Source organism: Diuraphis noxia, unplaced genomic scaffold, assembly GCF_037042655.1.
Source record: "Diuraphis noxia isolate RWA-SAM2 unplaced genomic scaffold, SU_Dnox_SAM2 contig0002, whole genome shotgun sequence".
NCBI classification, from domain to species: Eukaryota; Metazoa; Arthropoda; class Insecta; order Hemiptera; family Aphididae; genus Diuraphis; species Diuraphis noxia.
This window is the reverse complement of record NW_028301712.1, coordinates 72,720,001-72,744,095: the sequence shown is the minus strand read 5'-3', so window position 1 is coordinate 72,744,095 and position 24,095 is coordinate 72,720,001. Positions and strand designations below refer to the sequence as shown.

The window sequence follows — 24,095 nt, the reverse complement described above, 5'->3', positions numbered from 1 at the left end:
TAATGACTCCCGTTGTCACCTGGAGAGCTTCACCGTTGTCGCAGTTTCTCTGTCTCCGTCTCTATAATAGACGACGACAATATTTTTTCATTCAATTTTTCTTTTTACTGTTTTCGCGGTCCGTTGCGCCTCGGTTGAGTTTCCACACGCTGTAACGTCGTCTCGTTTTTTCGGGGTTTTTTTTTTACACGCGCCAAAAATTTAGGACCCACGCACGAAATCAAGGACCTTTAATTATTATTATTTCGCCTCTCGCCTCTCGCTCTCTCGCTCCCTATCATTCTCTCTACGGGCGGTTGCCTGTCACCTGCAATTATTATAGGTGACGATGACAACGACGACGACGACTACACTGCCACGGTACCGGTTTTGTTATGCATAGTGCCACTGTATTCATATTAAAATTTAATAATATCATATAAAAGCTTCTATATACATATATATTAAATACAGCGAAACCGCGACGAATTGGACAAAAATTAGTTCAAACTGCTGCCACCCGTCATCGGTGGACGATAACGGAAAATGATGATTGTGAATACCATTTAGTGCACGCGTTAAAAGGATTAGTCATTATTAGCTCATATCTTTGTTAAAATCACATTTCAATTCATTTGGATTTAAAAAAGAAAAGATTTATTTAGATTAAAAGCAGATTTTACAGTGATAAATGATTGATGCTACTGTGAACTCAAGTATATTATTATCGAGAGCCTTACAACAAATACACGTTTTAATAAAAAATTTAAACGTTTGAAATGTTTTGACACGAAACAAAAAGAATTTCCTATTTGCATAATTTTCCATATTTTATACTGTACGAACGAGCATTATTGTGTTGAACGTATACTCAAATATACATCATATATATTAACAGAAAACGTTTTTTTCTTTATCACGACGAATAACGCGCGTGGAGTGCAACACATATAGCAGCGAAGGACAATTATTTAATTGCAGTTCACTTGACCGCGCTAGCAGATAGTTTTTTTGCTTCTGTCGCAATTATTACGGTCATATTTTAATATTATATTGTTGTTATTATTATTTTTATTATAAACATTCGTCCTAAATTTGATGAACAATTTTCCTGAGATGTTGAAATACATTTCGAAACGAATCGCAGTCACTTCTACAGATATACGCGCAATTCAACGATAAGATAATTTTATATTGTGTACATAACATATTATCTATTTCTATATACTTCAATCTCATTTAATCAGCCCAAAAATACGGAAAAGTACAGATGTCCTGACGATTTAGACAAAGTTTCCGACCAGAAGCACACCCCCTGCACATCGTCTCAATGCGTTGGTATCGTTATCGACGGAGTATTTGCGGGCAGAAGGGGGTGGAACGAGATTATCTTTTTGTCATTATTTTTCTCGGAATATAATACACACGGAATATATATCCACGGTGTGTGAGATTTATAACATATTATTTTCTTTACGCCGGCGGGCGTAAAACGAAATTCGACGACGACACAGTCAGACTACAAGTGAGTAGGTGGAGGAGGCGGGTGTATAACTTTCAATTTCGTACGTTCGACTGAATTTGAAACCGATTGCGTAACTTTTTCAATCACTCACCCAAGGATGAAAAAAATATAATAATAATGAGTACACATTCGTAAGACCCACCCCTTCTATCTATAAAATAATAATTCTAAGAAAATAAATGAGCGCAACATACCTGAGTTGGTAGTGTTGGATTCGGCATCGACGCAGGATAACGCCGAGCGGTTTGACTTTTTGTACCCCAAGTCCTCAGATGACTCGGATCCCTGTTTTACCCGTCCACCCTTGGAGGTGGCGGTGGCAGTGGTGCTGGACTTTTCGTCCTCGGAACTCGCATTACCGTCTTCACCGCCGTTGTTTCGATCGGACGTCCGCTTAGGCGTGCTGGACGGCGGTGGTCGCCTGTGATGATGATTATGATGGTGGTGGTCGTCAGAACCCGATGGTGACTGAGATCGGTGGTGTGACTTCGACTTGCCCACCGACAGACCATTGTCGAGTGGCGGCTGTGGAGGCCCTGGTGGCCCGGCGCAGTCGTCGCCACTGCCACTGTTGCAGTTGGCAGTCAGCGGGTCTTTGCTGCAACCGATCATCTTGTGCTGTACGAACCGACATATGTCCGACAACAGGAAAACTCTCTGACACTGACCGCACGTTAGCAGGTCAACCTGATCGGTGCCTCCGGTACTGTGTGTCGAGTCCGTATCCGCTGCAAATAAAAATTAGAAAAATCCGTGAAAATCATAGTATATAATGTTAAAATGTTGTGATCGAGAGAGTTTATATCTACATGTTTTACCATAATTAATATTTTATATATTAAACCTATTAAACTCTTTCTGTACTACAGCTGGAGTAATATTATTTTATGGATTTCGTGTAGAGCAGAGACGACGATATTGACAAAAATAAAAACAAACACTTAGTCCGATTAAATACGATATATTATGGTATACCTCTATAGCGATGCTTAATCAAACGTCGTGAAGTATTAAATCGACAATGCCGATCGTTAGCCTACTGTTATTATTGTTTGGTGATGGTGCGCGCGCCGGACGTCGTCCATTTTGTGTTCGATCCGTGGTTTTAATGACGAAAATCAATAACCGTTCGATATCTTCCTCCCTACTTTTCTATATACCACGGTATCATGTACACGTTTGTGTAATTTTTTTTTTTGTTTCGCGCCCCGTCGAAAAATACAATATGAAATCGTCCATCAGTAGCAAGTACAATAATAATAATGGCAGCGATGACGATGTCGATGTGTGGTCGCTGCGCAAATTAGTTTAGTTCTGTTTGAGGGTTACAACTGCGGGCGAGGGGGCGCCGCTAACGTCGCCGTCGCATACAGAACGCTACTTATCGCGATGACGCGTCATAGGTGATCACACACACCACGCGTACAAAACTTATGTAACCATCATACACCGTATATATGTATAATATAAGTGTGTATAGTGTACAGTGAGACCATTTCGACATCACGTATGGCCTGTAATCGCTTGTTTTATAAAAAAAAAAAATGTTGATTGTAAAAATTGATCGACAAAAACGAATTTTAAATATTATATTGTATTTTTAGTTTATAACATATTAACGAGAGACAGTTAAATATTTCATACGGTATACACGGGTGAGACCTATTTATATATTATCCTATGTATAATGTATAGAAGACGATTATTTGCAAGAACTGGGAAGAGAGAAAAATAATCAATAGTTGAACGAATTTCTGTACTTTTTCACATAATCAATGGTATAATATATACGACAACGCTGGGATAATATTATATTTTAGAACTGAGCTAAAATAGATGATACGAAAATAAAATCGTATAACGTATAAAATATTATTATGCCTATAATATAATGCGGTCGACGATGAACGAGACTCTCCATAAATAGTGTCCGATAACCAGGAAATCCGCCAATGTATTTACGTCACGTTTAAAGAGCGGTTCTATTATACATTAAATCCTACTTCACTGCGCAACGGTTCCCCAGTGTCCGCATGACGATGTCCCTAATAGTTTTTAATCGCTTTGCTGGGGCCGGGAATATTATTGTTTATGCACTGCGGGAAGAGGGACGGTGGTGGTAGAGCCGTTTGTATAAAATATAATACCCGGCAAAAGTGGCAAACGTGCGTTTGACGTGAAAATCTCGGATGGCAATATCGTACGTATTATATATACGTATAAATATATGGCCCATATATTCGGTTTACACTACGATTTTCGTTATATACCACGCCGATCGTATACATATCGCTGATGCTCCACACCACTCCACAAACCTAGAAACGTATATTTTGTATACCATTCACACACACACACACACACACACACACACCCACAAACACACTGGTGAAGACCTTAAATGCGTCTAATGGACACTCCGCGCCGTACACAATATATAAATATATATATATATATATAAATATATGTTATATAAATGTATATAGGCGAGCACACGGTGAAAAATCCCGTGGGGTAGTATTTTTGTTTGCCCGAGGGGTGCGTCCGCCGCTCGAGAACCGCGGGCGAAGGGTGCAGCAGCGCACGACGTATAGATGTATAGAGGACGGCCACAAACATCTGCGCGCTATATACCTATGCTACAACATACATGCACCCGCTGCGAGAGAGTAGCCGCCGTAGCGGCGTCGTCGATGGTCATTGGTCAGATCGATTGGTCATCCGGTCAGTGTTGGTCAACGCCCCGGGCCCGCGCACCCCCTACTTTGAGGGATGTAGCCGCCCCGCTAACGCCGGGGTGGTGGTCAAACCCGCAGAAGGCCTTTTCCACCGCTTCCGAAATATTGTGTATACGTGAACGTATTATATATATTATATATATATATATAATATGTAACGTAATCTATATATTTATTATTATTATTTCGTTTTATTTTTCACATATTTTCACCGATTCCTGTTTCCTTTTGTGTTACATATTATTATCGTTTATCATTTATATAAAATATTTTATTTTAGGTCGTCTGTCACACGTCCCCGCAGTCGTTTGACTTTTCGAAAAATAAAAACCCGCATTGTCGGTTGCAAGACTCCCCGCCGGTGCCAGGAAATTACAGCTATCTGCTACCCGTTTGTCGTTCTGCACAAACACACCAGCTACACCACCATGCTCCTGCACCACCTCTCCCCAACAACCAACGCGCAGACAACGTCCGGCTTCAAAAAAGCGAAATAAACAAGAACCGTGCAGTGCAATTCAAACGCAATCGTATAACACATTAAAACCGCAAATACAAAATATCCACATTTTATGTGTACCATACCGGACATGGCCACCTTTTATTTTTTTCATTATTATTACTATTATTATTATTATATTTTTTTTTTACCAGAAATAATACAAATAACCCCGCTTCGGTTGTTACGACTTGAATAAATATCTCCATTGTTTTTTTTCTTTCTCTCTTGCTCCTACGCTTACATATACATATGCGGCGTTCGCTGCAATTATAACTGCCGCTATAAATTACATACGTGTATAAGTACCTATATACGTACGTATACTCACATATTACTCGCGTGATTGATCGCCGTCCGACCAGCCGATCGATCGATCAATCATTAAGACAGCGGCGATCCCGGCGGCGTCGGCGCGTCGCGGTTACCTCATGACACAATCGTAATGCGCCGCGCACGCGATGTGTATATCTAAAACTGCAGCAGATAAAGTGTGCACACTTTGCAGAACACAAATATTATACTTTCTCCTTTCGACCGTCGTTGTACCTATATGTGTAATATATTTTACTTGCGTCGCATAGACTCGAATACAATTTTCTCACTGGATTTTTGAACTTGTATCATATTACGGCTGTCGGATTACCATCACGTGGCTAGCCATAAAATTTTTTTTTGTTTTGCAGTGTTTACACGTGTATATTAAAGCTAGTACCTGCTTATCTCCCCCCCCCCCGCCCACTGCAGTTTCCCGAAAATTCACATACACAATATACCTTCAGTGTATGAAAAGAAAAAAAATCGCTAAAAGTTGTGTTTCTATACAGACTAATATACCTACATCATATATGTATAATATTATAGCGAATGATTTTTTTTGTAAGTTTTTACTTTACAACATATAATCTTGTTATTATATTACTTGTTATACGCATATAAAAAAAAATCGTTAAATTGTTAAAAACAAACCATCATAGCTAATGGTGTACTATAATCTACGAGTATAATGTATAGGAGGAGAGGATTCAAAGTGTATACAGATATAGACATTTTATATTATGCGAAGTCCTACACCCTCCGGAAAATAATAAGCACTGCACACAACAGACGCACTCGAAACTCGCGCACACTTAGCCTATGACATACGACTGCAGTGCAGTGGCAACGGTTTTACGGGTCAAATGTACATAATATGAAAAAGTCTACCGTAGATAATACGTAGTCTAAATGGCTAATATATATGGCGTTAAACAAAGAGTAAAGGCGATGGTATTCTACTGCATAGGCGCTGAGGTGGTCGTCATTGTATATGTATGGATATGCATATATGTCGGGAAAACGTATTTAAAAGTAATGACATGAAAGGAAGTGCTACTCTCTCTCTCTGCCCCTCTATGTAAAGTGTTCTTGCATATAAATCTCGCCACCGTAACCGAGCGTGTCCGCGCAATCACTACCTCGGCCGTTGTCCTCGTACGCAATATAAAAGTACTACAATATAATATATCGTATGTAGGACGTATAAGTAAAACATAATAATATTTTGTACATTGCACGTAGTTTAGACTACGATGGCCGCGTATCGGGGCAATAAAATCTCTTGCCTACGATCCTACGATATATAATAATATGTAACGTCGCATTTGCACAGCTGTCCCCGGCCAGTTGTCGCGAGCCCGACAGCAGCCACGTACATATTATTATTACTATTATTATTATATACTTTGTGTGCCCCTTTGGCGTTTTGATCTATCGGCCAAACTGTGTAAACCACCGCGAACGCGTGCACACCTATAACACATATATGTATATATATCTCTGTGTGTGTGTGTACATGAGCAGTGTGAGTCCCCCCTGGGCGACGACATCGCATAGGTAAAATCATATATATATATTATGTGTATTGGTAAGTTTGAGTGTGTGTGTGTGCGCGCACGCTAACGTATTCTCTAGTATAAACGCAATTAGAACAACTCGCACGCGCACACACTGTTTGGCGGTGACCCGACAACAACAGCCAGAGGGACGGTTTTTATTGGTTAATTCGATTGGCGAGGACCCCGCGGGACCAACGCCACGAATGCAAGACGACGGCAACGACATCGACAAAAAGACTAGAACCACCGAGAAAAAACACTTCGTCAAACTTTTGGCCTCGGGAAACATTTTTTTCTTCTTCTCGCCTTTTATTTTATTTTTTTTCCCACAGGACTTAATTGAAACGCGAACGAGAAACCACCACCACCTGCACCCCACCACCCACAGCACACGCGGAAAAGCTCGGCTCTCGTGGATGTCCTCTCCGCCGGCGCACCGCAATAAACAACTTAAAAGGACGCTCGACCGATGTAATTGCCGGAATTTTACGACCCTCGCCTGGCTGGCATCGTGCCAGAGCTCGTACACCGAGATTAATAATAATTTTCCGCGAGGGAAGCGCGCGAGGTTTCTATTAAAAAGGACGACTTTTCGATTTTCTATACCAGAATCTATAATACATATAAATATAACGCCGTCCCCCGCAAACATCTTAAACGTGGACGTTATCGGATATTGTCGTCGTGAACCCGCCGCACAAATTGGACCGATATTTCTATTTATTATTTGTACGCGAATTAATGGAGTTTTGAGGATTACAATCGACAGCCGCATCCGCCCTTCCGATTCATGAATATATATATATATGATATGTATTTATCATATTATTTTCCCGCTCTCTCTGGTTCTCTTTCTCATCTAAATGTATATAATAATTTCGATCGTCCGCGAACAACAATAATACATATACGTTTGCGTATATATTTGACGACATTTTGCAGTAAGGGTAGAAAACACAATTTTCTAAATGGTAATTTGCTACGGCGCGATGATAACCGCCGTGTGTACCAATACACATCATACAATAATAAATGTAAGTATATATAGGATATTAGTATACGCGTACGAGCGGTGACACAATATCGTCCAACCTCTACAACATTATAATAATATATATATATACATATATAGCAACAATCATATGATATGCGAGTAGATTTGAGAATTTGCTCGGAAATAATGCAACATACAATATATATGAAGTTCGTCGCCACCGGGCATTATTACGATCATCGAGTATGGGCCACACACGAGTATACGCGCGACTTGCGTAGTGTACACCATATAATATAATATAATATTATTATACGTCAGTGGCATATACGAGTAGATAGACAAGTGACAATCCGTCTCGCGCGATCTCGTTTGCGGAAGATATCGATCTCTATATGTACAACAATATACCGACGTCAACTGGTTTTGCCAGCGGGCCCCTGGTCAGCGCGGAGTCCAATATTTGTAGTCGTCGATAATAATATTATAATAAACTCGATTCTTGGCGCGCGTTCGCGAGGTCCACGTACATTATAATGTCGCATATTATTATTAAAATATTATGGTAGTACATGGTAAACGAAACGATAGAAAAGTTAATTGATAAAATGATAACACGCTTACCTAACTGCAATATATCGTCATAGAATACGCTTATTAGGTATCATAAAATGATCGTTTTATCGTGCTTAATTGTCGCGGTATAGTATAATATGATATATATTATTATAATATAGCACGATAACCGAGTTGCGTTTTACGAACGGCCGTGTATTATATAGTGTCGCGGAATCGGAAATGCTGCATTATTATGACGTCAACACGATACCGTATACTAAGTATATGTATATATCGCCACTGGCCGAAACGCGATTTTTTCTTTTCTTTTCATTTTAATGGGTTTTGAGGGTTTTACGAGCAGGGACGACGATTATTCATTTCATAGTGTGAATAACTGCCTACAGCGCCACACGTTTATCTCGCGTCACACCGATAACACGCGCGTATAAAACAATCGCGCGATTACGATTTTTTATTATTATTATATTCCGTCTCGTAATCGATCGATTGGATTATATTATTGCGACCGTGCAGTTGTAGCAGTCTTTTATTTATTTATTTTTTTTTATGACCGATTGTGCGCGAGTGCACATGTATAAGCGTGGTGGCTATATATATAATACATATATAATGTAATCGACACAATAATGTAATAAACCATGGTAATAACAATGAAAAAAATTGAAAAAATTTGCGCTTATAGGTAATTATACCTACTGTTCGCGGTTTGTATATACGTATATTTTAATAATATAATAGACTTTTCGATAAGCGTTCAACCGGTAGCGGCGGCGGAGTCGATGACGATATAATATTATATGGATAATATAATAGTATAGCCAGTATTATAGGTATACGTGTATGTGTATATACATATATATATATAGGTACGAGTTTACAACTGCAGGTGCGTATTGTCATTGTTATGTTCGTTTATATGTATAATATAGGTGCAAAAACGTAACGGTACGGCCGTCGTATTCTGCAGATATGATATATAATGCGCGTTTGCATTTTGTATTATAATATTTTATACACATATTTTGGCATCGGTGCGCACAGGTAGCGATTCCCACGCGGCGGGGGTGACGATGGTAGCCGAGTGGTTTATATTTTTACACAGGTATTATAATATGGACGTTTGGTGTACGTGGGCAGTATTATCTGCGGACAAGGTCTCTATTATTATTGTAATATTAATATAAAACGCGTATACGGTCCGCGGCTGAAGGTCGGTTTCGGGTCGTCGTGAGATCGTCGCGGACAATGACGAGCGCGTCAAAGGGTTGTGTCGCGCCCATTCATCGTGACGGCGTTCCCACGGAAGCCGGACAGGAGTCGACCGAACCGCGCCCTAGTTTATATATATATATATATACTGCCTACCAATAATAGGTATACATGTGCTCGTGTAAAAGACGTGTTTCACCCGAATTATATATCTATATTATTTCGTGTATACCTAAGAACGCTCGAGAGAATTTTGTGCGTGTGTAGTCCGTGCGAATCTGACCCGTATGAGAAAAGAAAATATGGGTTTTGGCGAATTTTGATTATTAAAAGCGATCATAATATCTGCCACAATAATCGTACCGTGAGACTCGCGGGCAGGCGGGCAGCATATTATTCTATACGGATATAATATACCTGCAGTACTGTGGATCCAATAATAACAATAATATTATAACGCCTTCTATAATATATACCATACATACATACAGGTACCTATAGCTATATATTATAACGCATTGTGAGTGTTTGTGTTGAAAACCTGCGTCGGAAGGGAAGTGCGCGGCGTGAGAGTTTTTGCAAAAACAACCGAAAACTTTTGAGCTGGTCATTTTCGAAGGCACGGCGACAGCGGTGATTGTCGCGCGTAAATCGGTAGCCCGACACTTGGCACACAACCGGTTGCCACGCGAGGGGGGCACGCGCGGTACCAGCTACATGATAATAATAATAATAGAAACGACTCGTACGTATATTATACGATATTGCAGTGCGTGTGAGGTGCAGGTAATCCGGTTTCGGCGCCTGTTCGCCCCTTCACAGATAATAATATAATATGTATAGGCTCGTGCGCGATGATGTTATTATGCCGGAAGAAGATCCCGAACGCGAGTCGGTCGCGTGCACTAGGAGCGCGGCTCATTATTATGCGCGTTTATTATTATTATTACAATCGTCGACGTCGGGAGAGAATATTATTATAATATATACACGCGCGCATATTATAATGTTCTAGTAGATAGACGGGCGCCGCACACCTGGACTGCAGTGCATCGTACGTATATCTGTATACGTATATAGTACGCACCGCTGCAGGTAATATAGTACGCGCGTTTATCGCCGTCGTCGGTTTTTCTGGTTTTTCGTCGTCACACACAGTATGATATTATTGTCATAGGTAACAATGTTGTTTTGTTCATTTATTTTTAGCCTAATAACACACACCATATTGACGCATGCGCACAACGTTTATAGGTATATATGATGGCTAAATGCATCATACTGGAGGTAAGTATAGATATTGGTACAAATGTGTGTGTAATATGAATTTCAACGAGCGTTTATCCGTGGGTTTTGTCAGTCGATGTTTACACGACAATACTTATTCCTATATCAGCTATAAGGCAGAAAATGTAAAAACCGACAGCGGAGACATATCGCGTGTTATATATCGTTGCGGCAGCATTGTACGCCTCACACAGCTGTAGTAGTCGCGTAATCTGCGTTTCCGGTCCGGTACGCCCCGCGTAAAGTCCTGCAGGAAGTATAAACATGTATTATTATTTAGTTGTCGTCCCACCACAGAATGTTTTCGCCACAACGTGTATGTGCAGTCCGCACGTGAGAAATGGATGTGCGCGGGCCCGTGCACGGCGATGATCCTGAATGAATAATGATGACGACGACATGCAGTATATTAATATTATATATATATATATATGCGATGTGTGTATTATACATGTCCATGTGTATTATATATATAGGACATCTGCCGGGTTTCTCGGATTTCGTCGAGTAGATATTTTGGTACTATTCGTTTTTCGTCATCTCCGTGTCCCATAAGAAAATTTTTTTCTACCGTTTTCCTCGGTCGACGAGCGGCGGCGCATGTGAAAATACATAATAATGCGTGTGACTAATTAGGTCGGCAATATGGCTGCCGACGGTGTTATTGGGGATTGGGCAGAGACGCGAAACAGTTGCGAAACGAATTCCGGTACGGAAACCCAATGAGGCGAGTCCCGCTGCGGGCTGGTGGTGGAAACGCAACAAAAGGTACTCCTGGCCGCCGCCCGCAGTGGCGGTGTGTCCGTGTAGTTTAAAAAGAAAAAAACTATTTCGGTTTTTTTATGTCCGTCCACGTTCAACGTTCGGTAAACACCGCCTCCTTATCACCACCCCTACTACCCGACACCACATAACCCTCCACACTGTTTCGGTCCACGTACCGTCACCTAAGACCACCACCTTACGCGTTGCACGGTTTTCTCATTAGCTAGCATTTCTGAGGTCCGTATATATATATATGTGTGTGTATAAGAACTGCTACGGCGACGGTAGGTATATGTGCGTGCGTATAAAGAAAATACTATCTAGTAGATTTAAAAAAAAAAAAACGATCTATACCCGAACAGCACGTTTCCGATCGTTTCCTCTCGATCGGCGTTTCCCACGCGACGCTGGTGATCGGACGACGAAATCATTAGGCTTTTTTTCGACAATGGTCGCGCGAGAAGGCGTAATTGCGATTGTTTAATGTGGCTTAACGGTCTCTCATTGTATGTAAATGGCACGCACACACGGTGCGGCCGCACGGCGACACGAGCCCCGAAAGAAACAAACGATAATAAAAAAAAATATATATAATATACTTATACATAGGTACGTACCTGTATATGTAAACTATTTATATTCACGTGTACTTAATATGTTTGTATGTATATAAATATAATACAAATAGAGAAAACGAATTAGTCTAATAACGTTATCCAGAAGGATGCGGCGGCGTTTTCCCCTACCGCGCTCTGCAGGATGGGCGTGCCGACAACGACGACGACGACGGCGGAATTGGGCTAGGCACGCGATTCTTTATTTTGACGACTCGCCGCGGAATCAATTGTTTTTTTTATTATTTTATTATGATCGTCGTCATTATTTACGCTTACTTGAATATTATAAAGCTGCATAAACAACGCGTTTATTCACTTTTAAAATTTTTTTTATTTTATCAAACCGGCGGTATAGGTATACTAAATCATAAATTAGGAAACCGTTTGTCTCTCTAGTCTCTACAACAGCTGATTATTACATAATATTTTACTTGGTAACGTTGATAAGTTATATGTACCTACTACGGCTACTACATATATATACTTATGGTGTAACAAGAACTTCGGAGTTAAAAAGGTTGAGAGTGGTTCTGGGGTACAGGCACGTTAAGAAAATGTTTTAACTTTCCAATATAGATATACATTTTACAATATTATATAAGTAATTTATATTATACACAAACAATTAATGGAATAGATATAAACGTTCTTAAATCAACCACTTAGAAACCATAATATATTGTATATTATTATATATAGCACGTTTATGTATACAAGAAAACACAATTGGACCTAAACTGTGCGCTATATGCGTCTTTTATAATCCGTAGGTCGATGAGCGGCCAAAGCACCCGTTTTTAAAATTATACTTATGGCGGTGGATGGAGCCACATGAAAGTTTACGCCTATAGAACCCAGATGTGACGGTCATCTTTTTTTTTCATTTTTTTCGTAATATTTTATGTTTGACAACAAACACATAATAATATTATTATACTACCTAATATTTTATACTAACTGAGGCTGTTTCATAATCCTGTCATTATCCGTTCGCGGCGGTGTAAGAGTAAAGGTACCGATTATTATCGCATAATAATATAATATGACGTCCAGTCACCCAGTCTTGCAAACTCTGCCTAGTTATTTTTATAGTACGGGAGTCGGGAGTTTCGTTAGCGATGACCATATATAGGATTTTAGTCATATGATGCCTTGCCCCTTTTTGCGCCTCGCGGGTGTAAAATACTTATAGCAACGGTTATAAATATTTAATATAGATTATAAGACAATAAATGGTTTTGAATTAAAAACGGATCTAAATATAAAGTTTGTTAATGATGAGAACTTAAGAAGATAAATACGTTAAATTATATGATTGATATGTGCATATTGTTGCGATCGATTAAGCACTAAAATATTTAATTCACCTATACCATACCTACCAATTAATTAAACAAATTGTAAATCTTTTAGCTATATGCTATATGTAATATGTATACTACGTGATTTAGTGTAAACGTTTTATATTTCAAACCGGTTCATTGATTTCAAAATCGTTTATCTAAATTACTTTAGTACGTACGTATTATAACATATTATATATAATATGAACGAGTTGTAATAAGGATAATCATAAAATCATCATGTTTTGTGCCTCTTTGTACGAGTGACGCGGTGTGTGCGAGTGAATAACGCCTGTAATATTATTATACGCATCGAAGTCCATTCATCATAAAATACCTGACTCCGGAAATAAGTTTCAAATTTTTAGCAATGTTTTGATCTTGTATGGTACATAATGATATGGATTATAGGTTATCACTTAACATCAAATTGAAAATATAACGGATGACGTAATTTCCGTCGTAGTTTCGTTGTCATATTTAATGTAAAAACTGATAGCCATGAACAATTAAAACGAAGTAAGACTAAGAACATATACTATCTATTTATGCACATATAATATGTATTATATGATGTATTATAATACATACAGGTACCTACTTGTATTGTTATATAACATTATTATTGTCATCGTGTGATGGCGGAGAAGGCTTTTCGGGATTTTCGTCCTTTGTGCAGTCGCCGATGCCGTCGCCGCTCTCCCACCACCCCCACGTGGGAGACCAGATACGCCGCCGTCGGTCGTCAGAGTAGCCGTAATTGACCACATTCTCGCGGGTCAAACGGCGAGCGCGGTCTTCCCACGACGGACCGTTCATTAAACGCGGTCGAGCGCACTTACTCACGATGTACTATACCTATAAATATGTGTGTAGTGCGTATGTATAATACCTACACGCGACGACAAAATGCGTCTCGTTATAACTCGTTTATTATACATATTATATGTATATACACACGAACACACACTTTTTTTTTATTCTCCTCTTTTTACTTTATTATATTTGATATCAAGATGTATATACACACGGATTATAACCCGTACAGGTACGTTCGCGAGCATAGAAACAGATATAAAATTATTATAATGCATATAATACCTACGAAATGGTTGTGTGCGTACTATATAAGCGTCGTGTTATCGCGGGCGACGGTCACGAAACGAGAGATCTAAAATATAAAGCCATTTACGCGCCACGGAACAGTATAGGACGAACGGTTTTGAAGATGACAATAACGTGTGGGAATGGACATGATAATATTATAATACATCGGTTTATCGTAAACTGAGAGGGTTGTAGACTATAGTTAAAAATACATAATCCCTTGAAGATAATTTTGTAGGTAAGATTGAACCTATTTATGAAAATCGAGATTTGGAAATATCTTGTAGGTGGATACACGAATGCCGCTAGAGTATCTAAATATAGATGCCAACGTCGTATTAGCACAGAATAGATTCTGTGGTATTAGTATCTACTAACTAATTTATTATAAACACACTTTGGTTAAAAATTGTCGTATCAAACGTATATCGTTAATTTCACTATTATGAGGATAAAATAATTGATCGTCGAATAATATAATTTCACAGTAGGTTACCAATATTACAATGTACATTTTTGTTGTATATTGCTATATATTATTACAATTTATAGGTTAGGTTAGGTAAACACACAAGTTACATGACAAAACATTAATATTCAGGTACCTACCTGACTCCTACCTATGATCTATTATAATATAGTGTATGAGTATAATATACTATTATGTACGGTGATAAATTTTATCATAATACCATAATTGTTAATTAGTAAAAATTAATATTTACTAGGTATTTCAGGTACAGCCGCGACTGTTCGGTTTTTATGGATTATTTTTATTGAAAAATGTATGAAACCCGGAATTATTTTAACTCGATACCTACTAGTCAGAAATGAAAAAAGTTATCACCGTTAAAGATCGGTGATAAATCACTCGAAATCTGATGGTAATACAGTTTCAGGTACGGGTTCTTTTTCACCAACAGTATATTTTGGGTGCGTAACATAAACAATAGCAATAATATTATGTACAAGATATAATAATAATACAACGTTTGGAGCACAATAATAACGAGTGTCCCGCCGACGACGTATATAGGTATTAAGAAAAAATAACAGGTAAAAAATTATAACGCGTCGTCTCGGACCTACCCACTTATCTCGTATTTTTCATCCAAGAGCCCAAGACTCTTATCCGAATATTATCGAGAAACACACACGACACTGAAACGCGCATAGGTAGGTACATGTTTGAACCTATATAGGTATGTCTACATACGTATAATGTCATCATATTATATCTATGTGTACAAACGGAACACGTAATCGACTACGGACAACACCGCGCACTACAAGCCAAGCAGCTGATGTGTTCGCGGGGAGGGTGGTCGTTCCACACCATTCGGTTCTTTCTTTCCCGTCCGATATTCAATAATAAATAAAAACACGGGTCAAGAGATCACCAACGACATTTATTATAACGATAGTGAATATTATTATTCAGAGTTTAATTGTATTATATTTATTGTAGCTACTGTTGATTATATAGGTACCTACGTATAATGTGTTACATGTATTTGAATCACTCGTCTCGTCAAACTATGGTATAATAATATTATGACAACGTAGACGCAATTGTGCAGAAAACTTTTTCGCGTGTGCGGTGCGAATGCGCTGTCGGGCTAAAACTTATCGCCACATCGTGCGGGGAAACTGGAGTAACTGACGACGGCGCGACCGGCCAGACAACAATTACCTGCATGCAGCGAATTGCTGCTCTATAATATTATATACGTACTTTATTACATGTCCGATTATTATTAATACACATAGGCAACATAATGCTATATATTATAAAATATAATATGTACACAGTAATATAATATAAAAATTTTTTATTTTTTTTTTTTTAATCCCTGACCTATAATTTATAAATGGACGGTCATTGTGCGGATTTTTATTTCGCGATAAAATAAACAAATTACTAATTTCAATTTATTCAAGATAATAATATTCAGGAATTTTATCAACAACGTTAGCTCTTATTCATTGCTATGCATGCATATATTCTTATACGCAACATAATAAATCGAAATATAACTAAGGATTTACAAAGGGATAACATATTTTTAAATTATTTAACCAATGAAATCTTATTTTTCAATAATTTTGATTTAATTCATTTATTTAAGATATAAATAATGAATGATATTTTAAGATGTTAATTTTATTGAAAGTTAGGAATCCTATTTTTGATTATATTCATATAATACATGCATTAATTAAATTGGTAGCGTAAAAATAGTCATTGTAGGTATAGTACTGATTGGTAGGTAACTTCTCAGCATTTTAAATCATGTTATAAATTGATTCATTATCAAAATACCTAATTACTTGTTATACACACAAATTTCTGAATAAAAAAGTAACATGCGTTAATCCACGATAAAAAGTTAAGATAGGTATATTTTTTAATGAATTATTTATATAGATATTATACAGATGAATAGCAAACAAAATGCATATTATTTTATTTCTCTTTCAAATATGAATTCTATAAAAAAAAAAACAGAAAGTAATAATTTTACTAGATAAGGACATGATTTCGTATCTATGATAATCTTTGTACGAATTTTGTACACAAATAAGGTAAATATGATATGATAAACAGGCTACATCTCTCATTTTATAATAATAAGTAGGTACCCATATTAGGCCCATAATGAATAATATATCATAATAAAATTAAAAAGACAAATAGAAGTAGACAATTGTACATACCTTGTGCGATACGAACTGCGGGCATTTTAATCCTCATGGTGAACGTAATCTTGGCGGTTTCACCACGTTGGTTACGAAATTTTTTTCCTCATATGAACACCGATGACGGTGGTCGGTACGCCGGAAAAACGTAGGCTGGAAGTCGGAAGTCGATCATTTTTCAACCGCAAAGTTCACATAATTACAGTGTACAGGAAATAAATTTCATAAATCAGATAATACAGTGTATATCTGAAAATCGAATCGCAGTTTTAAAAAAAAAGAAACGAAACGAACTGACTTATCGTGTCCACGAAATATAATTAATTTCGCGTATCGTCATGAGTGACCGTGGTATATGATTATTCGCGACAAAAAAAAATAGTTCAAAAATAATAAAACCAAAAAAAAATAAAATTAAAAACAAAAAAAAATAAGTACGTGCGTATACTTTTATCTTATTTTATGAGACATAAAGTGTTCGATGGTACACGGCGATAATAATAATATTATCGGAGCGAGCGAGCGGCGGACGGACGACGAGCGTCGCGCGTACGTAGGCGATGGCCGCGAGTGCCGGAATGACCACAGCACGCAGCAGTGCCGTCGAGTGGACTGAGCCGTGCGGCGGCGGCGATAGCGCGAGCGTGTGGTGCGCGGTGCGTGTGCCGGTGTGGTGCGCGGCGGGCAATGCGACCGCGTCCGAATAAATGCAAACTAAATGCCGGGGACCGCGCGCGCCGTCGGTTTGTCGGTAGCGCCGGCCGAATAGCCGCGTCCACTGCCGCCGTCGGCTCGGGTCGGTGACGGTCGGCTCCGGTCGTCGGGCCGCGCACACGCGACCTCTGGTCCCACAACCATCGCCGTGCCGTAGCCCGCGCGACCGGGACGACGACGGCGGCGGTGGCTGCAAACGGCGGCGGCAGCAGCCCGTCGTCCGTCGATAGGTGGTGTCTGGTGGTGGTGTCAGTGGTAGTGGTGACGTTGACGGAGGTGGTGGCGGTGGGGACGTCGCCGTCGCACGCCACACGCTTACGGACGTCCGTTGGGCATCCCTACCGGCGGCGGCGTGCCGTAGTTGCCCGTCCCGCCGCTGCACCGCCGACGGGCGCCCAACTCAATCGTCACGGCAACCGGTCACCACTCCCACTGACCAATCCTTTCGGCACGGCTGACCGCCGCTGACCCCCTGCGCCCCCGCTCACGCACACAATGCCACGGCGGCTGCCCGGTCTGTCGTCGCGGCATATCATACGCACGCGATTGTTTCAACCCTTTTCCACACACGAACGCACCGCCGTCGCCATTTTCTGGTCGAGCGTGATTTTTTTTATTCTTTATTCGTAGTTATGTTAGGTTAGGATGGGTAATGTTCAATTATTATTATGTCGTTTTTAAGTCGTGCAGGTTTCCGCGGTATATTGTATTGGTATACTTATATAATATTACCTTTACAGCTGGTATAAAATGTTATAACACAGGTATAATACCTACAAATATTATTATAGATTATAGTGTCTATATTATAATTTAATGCCTACACATTCGGCATGCCCTGTCGGAAAATGCGTCATTATTATTGTTCGTGGTATTTGTCGTTGTTAAAATATTATAATAAAATAGGTACCCATTGAAAAACATGAGTACATAATAATATATTATATACAATAAATATATGTATAGTATTTATAATCAGTGTAGACCACTTGAAAAATTACTAATGCGTTAGTCAATGTATAGGTATGAACACGTGAAGTATAAAACATATACCTATATATTTATGTCTTATATTATAACCTTATATATAAATGAAATATATATTAATGAAAACTATGAAATTATACGGTACTACGTATATAATGCGTATAGGTTTTTCGCCAGGCAGTAAATTTTATTCTGTATGGAAAATGATGAGATTAATATACCTAATATACAATCACAATTATGGAAATAGTTATACAGGTGTGCATATATATAAAAATTGATACATAAATCAATAAAATTTTGCGAAAAATATGCAAAATATATTATTTTCACAGTTATGCATATTTATGGCTTGAAATAGGTACCTATAATTATTATATTATACAGGCTAAATAGGGTACACAGTTGATAATACATGTATACAATTTTATAAAATGTGTAATTAAATTAAATCATATATGTAGCTTTATATCATCATATTTTTATAATTTATGGTTGATAAATAGTCTCATTTTATTTCAATTCTTTTAAAATACATAAATGTGTTATTTAGTTTTGTAAAACCAATTGAATATACAATTATTATTTACAATAACATGTACATTTCGTCAGTTTGCCTGGAAGTTGGAACATATATATCATACGTAGTTAATATTAAACTGTTTTCAAAATATTTAAACCATTTAAATCACTGCAGCAATACATATATATTATATACTAATATCAAACCATAAATCTGTAAATATTCATTTATATATTTTGCAGAGTTTATCCCATAATATGTAGGTAGGTACCTATAATTAAAAAATAAAAATAAAAATATAATTTACTGCATACTAATTTTTGAGGTGTTTCACATAAATAGGAATTGGAAAATTCATCTTATTTAAATTTGCTTCTTGCACATTATATAATTAATTGTTTTTTTTTTTTTTTTTTAATTGGACACCAAGCATTTTATAAAATATATTGATAAGTAGGTATATTTAGACATATGACATTTATTTCTAAAATATTTTCATTAAGTTTTTGAAATTATATATAATATATTTTTACGGTTATAAACACAGATTGTACTGAATTTAATCATATCAGTTTATTTGCTTTATTTATTTTATAATTTGGTCGATAGTTTAATTTTTATTTTGTTTAATTTTATTGCTTATTCGTATATAGAAATAAACATATATTTCTCGGTACATCAGCTGGTTATTACAGCTCGTTGCAGGTCACAATAAAAATGTGCAACTTATACTATATTGTTTACCTTTACACCTAGTTTTTACTGTTTAAACCTCTTATAGTAAATATCATGTTACCTATTTATTTTTATTACATAATTATTGTATTTTAATATATTATTATGAATTCTTAATAAAATATAGGTATTTACTATACAACAACTTACGCAGTGGCATAATACTTCGAGTTTTTTTTTAGATTAAGGCAACCCCTTACTGAATGATTATCCAACTCAGTATTTTTTTTACGTGATGTATGATGGATTCACATAGCGATAGCATACTGGATGAATTAGTGATAAAGGTTGGGGTAAATATTCAGTTATTTGAACTCACATGTACCTATGAACATGAATGCTAGTTATCACTGGATGACTTCTTTTCTCACACGTTTGTTTATATTTCTATGTTTACTTCTTGCAGCGTATATATTTTATTATATCCAATGGTGCACAGATCGTATATTTCAAATAAAAAACGCGGGTAAGTGGTTTTAATTATAATATTTCTTCTGTACAGTAGGTTATAAGTGGGTCACTATATAATCTGTAATGAATGGTTTTAAATTAGGATTTAATGATGATATTATGACAAGATATGTATTCGAAAAGAGATTATTCTACGTGAAGACAGTTATTGACGGCCTATAGGCTATAGGATAACTTATATTAAATTAATATTGTGATTATCGCTACTGTGTAATCGGTAGGTTATAAATTAATATCATTTTCACATTATCATATTTGAACATAATAATATATTTTAAAAGGTTCGAGTACCCACGAATAATATTTTTATATAGCAATAATATATAAAACTAAAAATCGTTATTCTTGATTATTTAATATGCGATAATAATTTATAATTACAATTTTTAATTTAATACACTTTGTTAAAATTTGAGCTTTGAATGCTTAAATAAAAAATCATGTCTATATAATTACTTAAGTAATATTTTTACTATTACAACTGTTATGTTGTACACCTACATTAGGAATCTTGTATTACATTTATAAGCTTTTTGACCCAACGAATAAAATAAAATATTGTATTATTGACATTTATACAAGAAAAAGATCTAATAAAAGAAAACTGAACATTTCAGTTATATTTTGAAAACTTCATCAAGTATAGGAATTAGGAAGTGATAAAATAAACATTTTATGTACATTTCGAGTATTTACAGTTATTCGTTTTTGAATCATATACACAAAAATAGAAAAATCATTCCATGTGATGATGAATATCCACAACGTTTTAAAAATTTGAATTTCAAATTCTCATAAAAATTTTATTTGGCTTTCCTATATATACATTTTTTTCTTATTAATTATGATTTATGATAAACGAATTTATAAGGAATTTTGACATGTTCAATTTTTTTAAATAATTTTTGTAAGTCAAAATACTTAGCCTTTCCTGAAAATAAGTAATTAAAATATTATATATTTATATTATAGTTATATTCATATACAAATAAATTATAAAATATCATGAGAAATAGATGAGGCTGATGTAATAATCAAAAACGTTTTTTGTTTGCAATGATTTATTTCTCTCGACGAAAGAGGTTAGGTATACTTACCTATTGGGACTATTAACTACAAGCAGCAGAGCTCTAGTCTTTTCTTATATTATACTCATATTTTTATAATTTATTTACATAAATCAAAGCAATATAACGGCATAGCGCGTTGCGTTATTATAGGTGTACGCTTCTTTATTAAACATAATACACCACAATATTAGATAATATCAACAAATATAGACATTTATAATACACAATGATGTAGTGTGTAATTGATTACTATTACTATTACATTTATGCGTACTTATATCTGTACGTGTTGTAATCAAATACTACAAAAATATATGTTTGATTAAATCCTTAACCTGTGTCTATATTATAGCAGATAGATAAATAATATAATATATAGGTATATATGTATATTGCTACACAATATGCGTATTATTTATGGCCATGTTAAGGTAAACGTGATCGATTTTGTTCAAGATATAGATAGCTGGTAACGATTTCATCGGTGAATTTTCTTTTTGAAAAAAACAAATTTTTCGGTTTTTTTTTCTTTTCTTCTTTTTGAATTGATTTTTGATTGATTAACAAGTGGTCGACATATACCTAGCTGGCATTGTTATATAGTTATAATACTGACAATACTGTTATTTGTAGTCTTAGAAACTAAAAACAGTGTTATATTTGTTATAGTGAATAACTATTTGCATATATTATATTTTATTATGCACTATACAATAATGTATCGGACAATCTTTTTGAACGAGTATAAGTATTATTTATTATTATCCTGTATTTTGTTAATAGGTAAATAAATATAGAACAAAAATTTTTGAATTCATATCTAATCGCGTGCGAAAAACAAAATAATAAAATAAAAATGCCTGTGCCAGCGACCGTGATGGTCGCATATTTAGTATTTACATATTATTATTATGTTGTGTATAATAGGTACATTTACGTATATAGGCGGGCGGCGCACGTTATGAGTTTACGACAAACAAAATATATAATTTTTCGTAGTCGATAAACAGTGAGAGACAACAAACAAATAATAAAACATAAATACAAAAAGACAAAATCGCAACATATAAATATATATATATTATATACTTACTCATATTATAGTATTATACACGTATATTATTTTACTCAACGATAGCAAACATGTTAACTTCCTGGATTCTATATAATTGCACAGATACTCGTGTGCGTATATGAAAGCATAGGTAAGAATCAAACATTTTTATTACCTATTAAACTGCACATTGCATCATGCATAACCCTGCGATATAATATTAATATATAATATTTGATATATTTATGCGTCACTACTATGTCCGAGTATGGGTCATTGTGTATCATAATACATTATTAATTTATACGATGTATTACATATTTTTATTATTATTTATTATTATTATTATTATTTAGTTGAAGATGAATGTTTAACATCTTGTGGTTATTAGCCTACAATTTATTGTAACAATTATAAACAGGAATGCAGTATTTAAAGATAGTTAAACATTGTGGTTTAAATGAATAAAATACAAAATACAATTGTAAATTGATTCGAACTGTTATGTATTATAATACAAAAATTGACATGTCTAAAAAAAAAAAAAAAAAAAAAAAAAAAAAAACGCTAGTGTGATTGACTAGATTATATAGGTACAGTTGTTATAATCATATGCACATATATCATCTAGTATTTAAAATTGAAATCGTTTATACTATAATAATCTGCTGGTTAAGTAGGTTCTATTATTGAAGATTCAAATAAAGCATATATTTTTTCGATATTTGAATACTTACTTAGAAAGTAGGAAAGAAAATATCAAATTTATTTACATTACTTTGATTTTTTAAGCATCTATAATAGAGTGTTATAAGTTGTTATACAAGTTTACCCTTCGGACTAATGTGCGTAAGAGATTCGTAAATAATTAGACAAGGCGGTAATAAATGTTGTGTTTATATAAAAGTTGTGGTGTGGAGAGTAATGGAAGAAAAAACTCTTCATTATTATGTATATATACTCGACTCGAAGCAATAAATCCAAGGAACATTTGTAATAAAGTTTCGTGTAGGAAACCTTTGTCATCGTCCTCCCTCCACTCTTTATCCTGAAATTGGGCAAAAGAAACCAACAATGATGTTATATGCACATAATAATGGTATAGGTGCCTGTGTTATAATATACCGGCTAATATTGTCGGTAACCATGGTAACGATAATAACTGACACAACGGACGTGTGGCTATGTATAGTTTTGTTACATGCGTATACAAGAACCTTAAGAACCTACATATATATATATATATCTGATTGCGGCTATGTACATTGTACAATATTTTTATATTATATATCATGGAGACTTGTAGACTATACATATAT

The 24,095-nt window shown here is 36.0% G+C and overlaps 1 protein-coding gene across 1 annotated transcript in view; it reads right to left on the bottom strand.

The window, feature by feature from the left end:
- Positions 1–17,937, bottom strand: part of Cph (BCL11 transcription factor chronophage) — a 33,108-nt gene extending 15,171 nt beyond the window's left edge. The window contains exons 1-2 of the mRNA XM_015523970.2: positions 17,241–17,937; positions 1,699–2,232 (exon numbers count right to left, since the gene is read on the bottom strand). Coding sequence (XP_015379456.2) covers positions 1,699–2,232; positions 17,241–17,277 — 571 coding nt within the window. The 5' untranslated portion in view covers positions 17,278–17,937. The remainder of the gene's footprint in view (positions 1–1,698; positions 2,233–17,240) is intronic.
- Positions 17,938–24,095: the final 6,158 nt, after the last annotated feature.